Genomic DNA, 11,494 nt, shown 5'->3' on the forward strand with positions numbered 1-11,494 from the left:
TTCATCCGTACGTTTTTTTATCTTTTGACAAATGTAGTTATGATTTTCTGTCGAAAAATCAGAAATTATAACTGGGTCTATTTCGACGCAGTTTACTTAAGCTCTTACAATTGCCATCAAGTTTTAGCCTCTAGACCACCTTAAGAGTATCAACCTTTCTGATATTCTATTCTACATTATATCTCTTTTCATTCACGATTGTTCATTATTTTTCAATAAATTTGATCCATATTGCATAATTTTTTAATCTCGTCGTGTACTGTCAGTGGTTCCTAATCTTTCTAGCGTTGTTTGGTCTGATATCACAGGTCGTTTTTCTTTTTATTAATCTGTCGACATTATCACTTTTTCTCTTATATTTTTGCTAAAGGTATTTAATAATATTTCACTTCCTTAATTCTCTCCCAGCTACTATCTCTCTTCGCTCCGCTTTGCGTTGACTTTTTACGCGCTCTGTTTGTACGCTACCTAAATAAGCATTGGTGCTGGGACATGGAGAAGACATTTCCACAGGTAAGCTTTAGGCACATCATACAATTATTTCCATTTATTATATGTAACCATCTCTTACCTACTCTTCGACCTACAACTAAAAACCTTCACACAGTATGGTGACTTCAAAATCGCCGAGAATATTTTGAATCTGATCATTAATCAGGGGCAAGTGTGGATGGGCATATTCTTTTCGCCCGGTTTGGTGCTAGTGAGTCTCGTTAAATTAATGATATTGATGTACTTTCGTTCGTGGATCGTGTTGACGTGTAATGTGCCACACGAGGTGGTCTTCAAGTAAGTGTTTAATCAAAATTATAGATGTGGACTCAAACTCAATGAGATCTTTTACCTATTTCACCACAGAGCATCAAAGTCGAACAATTTCTACCTCGCGCTACTGCTAACGATGCTCTTCCTCTGTGTGCTGCCGGTGAGTTACGCGATTGTGTGGTTGCGTCCTTCGTGGCATTGTGGTCCATTCTCCACGTACAACCGCATCTCAGATTTTGTAACCAGTGCGACACAGGAAGCACTACCTAAGTAAGTTGTTGGTTAAATAAACCTGGTTTCTTTTCTAATGAATAATTCCTTTGATTACACCGAAACTTATAGGCAACTGCACAGACCACTTGGCTATTTGACCTCAGCAAGCACTGTGATACCACTGCTGCTTCTCCTCATTTTGATCATATATTATCTGGTCTCATTGACGGGCGCACTGCGTGAGGCCAATCAAGATCTCAGAACTCAACTGCAAAAGGAGCGTGAAGAGGAACGTAAGAAAATCTTTAAGGTTCCAGAAACGAAGCCCACCGAGAATAGTGCAGCCGCGCTGACCAGCAGATGGCGCAAGGTGCTGGAAGCTTCGTCGCCGGTCACACCAACACCACCGCCGGATTTCGAAAGTGAAGAATACAAAACTAAAGCCAGAAAAGGTAAGTGCGAAGATAATGATTGGATCACTAAAAAAAATTTCACTCCTTTCTTCCATCAGAATTAATTTCTCGCATCATGAAAGAGGCGCTACGCAAGGGATCCGCTACATCGGATGACGATTCCGTTAATCGACAAGGGCGAGACGATGACGATACGGACACGGAACACCATGACTCACTGCCACACGATGAAGATGGAAGAGACAAAAATTTGGGCTTATCAAAACTACAACAAATAAGACGAACACGGAAACCTTCGTTGGTTGACATCGTGCAAATTGCCAAGAGCGAACGTGAGCGCGAACAGCGTGCCTCATTGTCTGTGAAGGAAAGAAGTAAAAGTGAAAAGCATACAAGAAGAGATAAAGAAAGAGACAGAAGTAAAGAAAGGGAAGCAAAAGAAGCCGAGAAAGTTGACGCCGAAAAGAAAGAAAATGAAATCGAAAGTCGGAAGGAAAAAGAGAAAAATAAGGATGATATTAAAAGAGAGGAAGAAAGCAAAGAGTTAGAAAAAGTAGATGATAGTACCAAAGAAAGGGTAAATGGAAATAGAAAAAGCAAAACGAACAAGAAAGATAAGAACAAAAGTGAACCAGATGAGAAGCATCAATCAGAAGACGAAGAATATTGTAAGTCTGAAACTCTGCCTAAAACCAAAAAAAGCCACACCACAAATGGCAGAGCTTCGAAGCAAGACATAGATACGGATAATGATCCCGATACAAATACACGTATAGTAAACGAACGTCGTCAAAGTTTGTTGCGCAAAAAGCGTGAAGACGATCAACCAGCTACAAGACCAACCACACCTTTGCCTGAGAAAACAGAAAATCAAACAACAAAAGCGGCAACAACGCCTCCACAGCGCGAAGAAGAGAAGAAAAGTAATTTTGTGATTATTGATGAGAAGACACCGACGTCGAGCGAAAAAGAACAGCCACCAGCCAAGCATCGTTCTTTCAGTGTACGCGGCGGTACTTTCAAATTTCGACGTCCAAAACCCAAACCCATTGAAACTGCAGCCGAGGCGGAGGTCTTTAAGTTCGATGAAAAATCGCTGGAGAATACAAATAATGGTAAGCTGGGCAAGGTGAGTGAGCCACCACGCAGCGCTTCGCCTCCAGCGACACAACGTACCAACGATGGCCTCATAACACCGACATTTGTCAATCCGGAGAAACTTTTAAACCTCTCACGTCAAGGACGTAAGAAAATTGGCACACTCTTCGCGCTTGTGCGCGATACAGTAAACACCAAATGGAATGATGATGAGCAATCACCGAGCAGCAGTGGTGGACCGACTACACCGAAGTTTCCCGTAACACCAGAGACCGCCAAAAATATCAACGACGAGGCCATTGCAATCGAGATACCTTCAACGCCTGAGGCCGAAATCGCAGCCAAACAACATTTTCCCACAACAATTCCCGAAATCACTATTGAACCGAAAGTTGCAGCTCCCTGCTATCCAACAACAGCGTCGGATATTAATTTGAGCGATTCGGAAGCGCTGGACAAACCCGGTCCCATATATCAACCACCGTTGCAGCGTCGCAAACCCATTGAACGTGCGCAAGCCACCCGTCAAGACTCACAAACCTCAGTTTGGTCCGATAATATACCAACAATTACCATTAGTACAACCGGCAGTGATGAATGCATACCCAAGGTGGATCCAGAGAAGAAATTTACCACACCCATCATACCAGTCGCAGCAGTTGCGCCACTCAAAGAGAGCGTGGTTATGACCGTTACGAAATCAGCGCCGCCAAGTCCGGATCCCAAAGTGAAAGTCATTAAGATCGATATTGAAGATAAATAGTTCACGAACTGCGGCTAAGTTTCTTTATTGTAGTGGACTACAAAGTGCCTTCCTGAACTCTAAACGGATACCAAGTTTTTACTTCCTCCTATGTCTAATGGTGGAGTAGCAGTAATTTTTGTATTTCGGCGCAACTTGCAACATGTCCATAATTATGTACCAGTCTGCTGTATTTAAATACTTGCATTTTATAGAAATACTGCAGTAGTAGAAAAGTTCAAATAAAATTCAAAAGTAAAATACGTGGCATACAAAATTGAGCGAAGAAAATTGTAGTTTCGAAAAACTCATAAAATAAATAGCTCTTGCAACAAATTTTAAACCATTCATTCTTCTGCGAGAGTTATCATTTTTAATACTAATTACCAAGAGAGTAGTGGGTTGCCATTCATTGGGATCTTGGTTGGCCAGGTTTGCTTTCGAATTTGTTATGAATACTTGTCGTCAAATTTTTCCATGTTCTGAAAACTTGAAGTCCAGAAGTGCACTCTCTTTGAGTCAAGACATACATTTAGTTCCTCATAAAGTCTTTCTCCTTATTTTACACGTAGCTTTTATTTCAGTCTCACGAAAAAAAGAAGTCACAGAAATCTAATTTTGGGCTTTTATTTGTCCAGCGATTCCAAATTTATCTTCTTTGACCTCTACTCCAATGGTTTTAAGGAAATTTCTCAATTCTTTCTACAATTTTGATCTCAAAATGCGCTTAAACAGTAAACAAACCGGTATTAAGACGATCAATAAAGCATGTGGAAAGTTTATATTATTATCTTTAATACTAATTGTGAAAACTATACTTCTTCGATGAAACAATATGTAAATAATTTTTTCTAAGGCTTCCTTCAGCATTATTTGTGCTACTCTCCCACTTTTTCTAGAAGTGATCTTGTGGTTGTTCATCGAACGAAATTTCCTTTACTTTTTTAATACTTTCGTCACAGTCAGAGTTGTGAAGATGTTTTCTACATATAATGTCACGAACCTAACTCAATTTTTTCGTTCCGTTGTGTACTCGATCCAGTGGGCCACCCCTAACAATTGTGTCATTGTTTCAATAATTTAGTTATAGAAATGATTTCCATAGAACTCCTTTTTCAACAGGAGTTTATTGTAACTATTTAATTAATGGACACACTTCATGTGAAATTTTTATTTTTCTAAAGGTTATACCCTTAACTATAACATACTAGAGTTTTAAATCGATTTCATAAATAGTTTTTGACTAAATGTTTTCTCAAATGTAACTCCAAACCTCAGTTCAAGCAGCTCTATCAGTTCACCAAAAGGTTTTTATTTTTCTCAAAATAACATTTTCTAATTTGCTTGAGTCGGAGACAAATGATCCGATCAGCGTCAAATTCTGCATGTTTTGTATATAGTTCTCTATGAAATGACCAGTTTTCTGAACTGATCAAAAATCGAATTTTGGTAGGGCAAAAACGACCAAAAGTTTGGGAAAATAACCAACACTGTGGATTCTTGTACGATAATTATATTATAATAGGGATATTTTTTTTTCTTAATTTCAATTAAAAAGAATGCCGGAACTACGGCAGCGGTCTTGAAATATCTATAAACATATCATTTAAATTATAAATCAAATTTGAGATCTGCTTGAACTTTGGACCATACATGTTGTACGAAACATAATTATGACATTTATATAATATAAAAAAATTATTTTTATGATTTTGTTATAAAAAAATCTGGGTAAATTCATTACCAACTTACCAGCTGGTTTCTATTTTTGGAATCTTCTTCTTTTTTAGAATAAGGCTTAGGAAACATACACATTTTATAGCAATGTTTTTTTGTATTACACATAAGCGAAGACACACTCCGCTGAACCGGAACTAGCAAATACAGTTGAAATGGTAAATGCATAGGGTAATTCATTGTGGTTTGTGTCTATGGTAAACTGTATGTATAATTGTGAATGGATGAAGTTTCCCTGTTAGAAATTTTTAAATATATATACAAGTATTTTTTAATTCTCTTGATATTTAACAAAATTATCTATTGAATAATGAAGCTTCATTATTTAAAAAAATATAAACTCTGTATTTATGCAAAAGATTCACTAAGAAATTCAGTTTTTTTCTTCTCGTTCCAATCAAAATAAGACCCGAGTTGTGCCATCGCTTTAACCAGCTAATAAAAGTGCGAAAACCTTTCAGATAACTAAAAGTGCTTGAACTCGAGAGATTTTTAATTAATTATTAACAAAATTTTAATAATATAACATTAAACCAAAAATAGGCGAATGTGCTATATGCCATGTTACTATCCAGAGGGTCATAACATCATACATAGAACATTTAATTCTAGATTATGGCTTTTAGGCAAAAACTGTACGAGGAACTTTAATTGATGGACATCTTAACTTAACAAGATCATGCAAATCTCTCTAAATGAAAGTTTTACTCCTAGTGGCAAGCAAAGTCCTATAAATAATAATACCTTCGCAAAGTGATTTTGAACGTTTAGTTTTTAAGGAAGCTATATGCTATAATGGTCCGATATAAGCAACTGCTTGGGTTGAATAGTATGTGTTCGAATTTCAAATCGATATTTCAAAACCTGAGGGACTAGTTTGCGTATACACAGGCAGTTCTGGTATATACAGACAGTTCTCCTATTCACAGACAGTAACAACAAACACACATGCTTAATTATATCGACTCAGCTAGTTACACTGATCATTTATACAAACATATATTTTACAGAGTCGCCGACGTTTCCCTCTGGGTATTGCAAAATTTTGTGGCAAACTTATGTACTCTGTTCAGGATATAATGAGAAAACTATGCGGAAAGAAACTGAACTAAGAACACACGCCAAAATCGCCTATTTTAGAAAACCCCAGAACCTCTCAGAAGTGGTTCGACGACTATCCACATTACTATGAATATGAAAAATTCAGCTCTTTTTTTTATAGATACACATTTTTATCGAGCACTGCCGAACAGACACTATTAACATACCAGGCTTTCGAATAAGGATGATACGATTTTTGTTGCGGTTTTTGGTCTGGTGGAATCATCGGACCGTACTTCTTTCGAAATGAAGCTGTTGACACCGTTATTGTCAATGGAGAGCAGTATATTATTGATTATAACCAACTTTTTATGGCCGCAATTGGAAGACCTTTATCTTGTCAACATCTAGTTCCAGCAAGACCTGGTTACGTGCCGCACAGCACGTGCAAAAACCGAATTATTGCACGAAAAGTTTGTAGATTTGATTATTTCAAGAAATTGTGCCATTGATTGGCCGCCAAGAAGTTGGGATTTTATACCTTTGGACTACCCCTTATTTGAAGTAATTTGTCTTTAGCAATAAACCAGACTCTCTTCAAGCTTAAGAAGTTAAAATTGAGCGAGCTATTCATGAACTTGATTTTGTCTGTTCGGCAGTGCTCGATAAGAATGTGTATCTATAATAAAAAAGAGCTGAATTTTTCATATTCATAGTAATGTGGATAGTCGTCGAACCACTTCTGAGAGGTTTTGGGGTTTTCTAAAATAGGCGGTTTTGGCGTGTGTTGAATTTTTTCTTAGTTCAGTTTCTTTCCGCATAGTTTTCACATTATATCCTGAACAGAGTACATAAGTTTGCCAGGAAATTTGCAATAGGTTCAACAGAAATAGAGGATACCACAGTTTCGCTATGGCATTTTTTTATAGAACGTCTGAAAGAAGAATACATTAGGTCGTGGCATCATGAATGAAGGAATTATTATTTTTCTTAACAATTACTACGAAAATTTAACAGTTTACCACTTTGTTGCCTCATCACATAATTTTGCTTATAAGAAATCGTATCAAAATATGTGAAAGTATAACAAGTCTGTGAAATAATAAAAAATATTTGGGCGAAGCATTTAATTATCTTTTGGGAGTTTTCCTAAGTATCTAAGCGCTCTAACTCCTCTCCACCCTTGAACCAGTAAGGTTGTTTTCTTTTCACTGGATCTATTCTATACAATAAAAAGCGCTGATGCCGACGAAAAATTGCACTGCTTTGAGAGTTGTGAGTTCTAATATGGACCCTACTTGTGCAATCTTGTATACGAAAGGGATGCTTAAAGTAATATTTGCTTTATAGTTTTGTGGATTTCATATGAGAATCTTATTAAAGAGCCTCTCCTTACTCATATCCATGCCTATCCATAAAATAAAAGACTTGAACGAAAAATTTGGTATTCCGGAAATGTAAAAAGACTGACCCTAAAAACTCATTCATATAAATAGCTATGTTTATAGTATATATTTTTCTATAAATATATTGTGTAATCCGTTTAAATTCACTTCTTCCACAGAATATCACAAAAAATTATTTTTGAAAGCCTAAAAGCATTCAAATTTTCATAGTTTTGATGCGTAAGACGGCACAATGAACTCTTATCAGTGATCATAATGTTTGCTGTGCGATAACCTTTATCCCCCTTTCCACAAGTTATGCGTTTAGCTGACACCATTCTAAGCAGAAATCAGTCCGAGTAAGCGAACGTTTGGGCACGCAATCGTCTTACTTACTTTCGCTTTTCATTCATATGAGACTACAGATACTACATATATACTATATGAGCATAAGAAATATATTTATATACATACACTATATTATATATATGTATATATATGTATATATGCAGTACCATATCAAGCCATATGGCGGCAAAACTTTACTGAAACGCGTGCAATCTCTTCTTACTTAGTACATAAATTCATCAAATGTCCAAAGGCATCGATCGGCGCTGAGTTAGCGACCGTTCGGATGTTGCCTTAATGCCGTTGGTTTTTTTATTTTTAGCACGCTAAGGCATCTATCGAAATAAGACGAGAGGAAATAGCGGTTGAAGCATTTGAGCGCGTAATAAAATCAACAAGTTGAGCGAAGCCACCGACCGACCGTCGCTATGCTGGAAGCTATAGAGCTAAAACTATTGAATGTCAAACAAATATTTGTCGGTGAATTTAACTGTTCAAATAAACTTAATCACTGTGTATATATGTATGTATGCACTCTTCGAATTTTGTATGGGTTTCTGTTTGAGTTGTTCTTCAAATTTTGAATTTGGCTGGCAAGTGCTGAAGTGGCTGCGTCTATTGCGTCTATGACGAATCTCATAGGAGTCCTGCTTTAAGTCACTGAGTCTATGACGAATCTCACATTAGTCCTACTTTAAGTGAGGGCCTTTAAGTGTTGTATGATATATGTACTACTTCTTATGGCCCTTATATTATATTTTCACCTGAGGGTCTTTTAGTGTTGCATTCTACCTTCCTAAGGCCTTTATATTATATATTCATAGGACTCACTGGTGATGACATGCTTATTTGACAATAAAATTCTTATTAAGGTGTCTCTTATTCTAATAAGGAAACAAAAAATTGGTCAAGGGCGTCAAAAGAGAATTTCCAGGAACATTGGTTCAGCATAACTACATAACTCCTTACGAAATCAAAAAAGTGGTATGCGTCGAAGAATTCAAAATAATAGTCTCTAATAATAAGCTCTAATAATAATATTTTCCTTTTTTACCTCGACAGCTGAGTAGCAGACTCAAAGCTCTTCAGTAATATATGGAATCCTTAGATTCATAACAAGTTGTTTTCAGAAGCATCTCAAAATATCGGTACTTCAGCTGCCTAAGTGAAATCTCCGTAATCCCCGACGCGGGATCAGCAACGGAATCTAACTTATCCCTTTATGATTTATCAAACTATTGTAAGACACATTACGATAGAGTTCTAAAAATTGTATGCGCTCGAAACCGCATTTAAAAAAGAAAAAATATGTAAAATAATGTGAGAATTCATATACTCGGGTTCGATGGAAGGAGCTCAGCTTATATGGGCATACCTGGTTTCCTTCACTGCACCGATACAATCTGAGGTTATATTGAGTTACCATACGACACTACTGAATAAGATGTAAATTTCATTCATAGTATATAAAAACATGTTTATAAAAGTCCGTCCGCTCGACTTTTGTTCTAATTTTTTAAACCGATTCTCTGCAGTCTCCACTGCAGTTTACGATAACCGCCTAATGTGAGAGATGAAAAACATAACAAAGCGTACATAATTACTATTTACTTAGTTAATGAAATCTTAAAAGAACATAAATTACATACAAACATACGCTCGTGCATATCACTACTTCGCTGTATGTAAATAAACGTCTACGACGGTGTCGGGTTGCCATCTCCACGTACGCAAACAGAAAGCTCATATTAACTGCTGATGCTGTGAGATATTAAAGAAGCTTTGTATATTTTTCTGAAGCTGTACGGCAGACACCTTTGATTTTTATGCATTACAGGTATTGTAAATGCATTATAAGTGTTATAAAATATTCGAAGTATTCTATCATGAAGTCATATCAATAAATACGATATATAATATATGTACTATATTTGGCGACTTCCGACTCAAAACAGTTGAGTAGATGATTTTACTTAAATTTCGGTAACTTTAAATTGAATGGAGAGACAATAAAATCAATAAATATATGGAATAGAAGGATTATGTAGAGACTAGATCACAGCTTCTTCCAAATTTGAAAAGGTTCTATCAGTAGAGTATGCTCTTTGACAGGCGCTTACCAAGATTCGTAGTAAGGCACTTTGTTAAATCGAGGCAAGTTAGTTCAACCTCTATACTATAAGCATATCGTTCGTTTTAAGCCTTAATAACTGTCCATCTATATGACTTAACGTCGAACTTTCGATTGAAACTGTTCTAGCTCTATTAAGTACATAAGGTTATTGGTGTTATGGTTGGACCGGATACCTAATCCACTTTAGGATTGTAAGGATTAGATAAGTAGTCATTGATGTCATACAACGATAGGCCCAGGAAACGTGCTGTTTCGGCGGGGTCGGACCAAAAGGAGAAAGGTGTCAGATGTGTAGGGTTAGCAGGGCATGCAAAAAGGTGGCTAGCGTCATGTGGGGACTCATTGCACGCTGGACATATGTTGGATATGTCAGGGTCTATTCTAGATAAGTAGGAGTATAACCTGCTACAGTATACAGAACGAAGCTGCGTAAGGGTTACTTTCATTTCCCGCGGCAACTTGAGCTCTTCGTCTGTAATGGGTGGTGGTTTGACTTCAAATACGCCATTCACTGAAAGGGAGTCGTTGAAGGCGTTAATGGCTCCACTATGAACGGCGGTCTTTGCAAATCTGAAGTTAGTTGAGTCCGAAGTCTGGTCGGCGTATTGTTTCATCTCATTGACGTAGTTGAGGAAGGACCTCTTGATGCTCCCAGGAGGCGGTTCCGCTCCAAACAGGTGACTGCAGGGATAATTTCTGCGATAGCATCCCAGCAGGAACTGCTTGGAGAGGAACTCATTATACTCTTTAACTGGGAGCATACAAGCCCCACTATGCAGGTGTTCGATGGATGGATCAAGAGGCACCCCTCATAGTCCGGAAGTACAGAATATATTATTCTTAAGCTGTTATATTACTTAAAGAAGGCAGATAAGACGTTAAGATCGTAATGAGCTGTGGATAGGCCCAGTTCTTAACCCTAAACGTTTCAGGTATCATCTAAAAGAACTACACTTACTTTTCCCTCAAGAACTGTCAGTTCCGCAGCCATTGCAAAGTAGATTGAAAGATTTCAAATGAAAACAAATTCTCAAAATGCTAGAGTATGCTTGTTTTCACATCTTTATCACGCGAAAAAGTTGAGTATGCAGAAATTCGACCACGAGGGATTGCTGTGCCTCCTCAATATCTCGTATGATAATTTCATGTACTACTTGTAGTAAGAAAAGGCTTGTAGTACAACAGCCGATCTTCAAAGATCCAATGACGAGAGCGCGTCTGGCAACCATACACTCACACACACACATATATATAACTGCAAAGATATCAAATACGAGCGGAGCTAAGTACATACCGCCAACACACAAAACAAACTCAAAACTCATTTATCGGCGCGAACAAAACAACAAACAAACTGGTGTATTGTACATTATGGCAAAAACAACAGCAACATGTGATCGCACAATGGATGGATTTGTGAGAAGTCACAATCATAGCGCTGAGATGCGGCATGAGGCGAGACACACACAAGTATATAGATATATATACATTCAAGCCTATGTGTAGGGGAATATGCTTGGTGGCGGCGCGCACAAGCGGCCAAGTGACCAAACCCATGGCAGCGCAACGTAATCGGGATCTTGTAGAGTTTCAAGCGACTCGACGGCGAGCAACACAA

General features: G+C 37.5%; 1 protein-coding gene across 1 annotated transcript in view; it reads left to right on the forward strand.

Moving 5' to 3' along the window:
- LOC126761827 (transmembrane channel-like protein) overlaps nt 1–3,581 on the forward strand; it is a 60,913-nt gene extending 57,332 nt beyond the window's left edge. Inside the window, exons 15-19 of the mRNA XM_050478236.1 lie at nt 409–513; nt 608–789; nt 859–1,035; nt 1,108–1,430; nt 1,490–3,581. Of these exons, the coding sequence (XP_050334193.1) occupies nt 409–513; nt 608–789; nt 859–1,035; nt 1,108–1,430; nt 1,490–3,252 (2,550 nt within the window). The 3' untranslated portion in view covers nt 3,253–3,581. The remainder of the gene's footprint in view (nt 1–408; nt 514–607; nt 790–858; nt 1,036–1,107; nt 1,431–1,489) is intronic.
- Nucleotides 3,582–11,494: the final 7,913 nt, after the last annotated feature.

This window comes from Bactrocera neohumeralis, chromosome 6 (assembly GCF_024586455.1).
Source record: "Bactrocera neohumeralis isolate Rockhampton chromosome 6, APGP_CSIRO_Bneo_wtdbg2-racon-allhic-juicebox.fasta_v2, whole genome shotgun sequence".
NCBI classification, from domain to species: Eukaryota; Metazoa; Arthropoda; class Insecta; order Diptera; family Tephritidae; genus Bactrocera; species Bactrocera neohumeralis.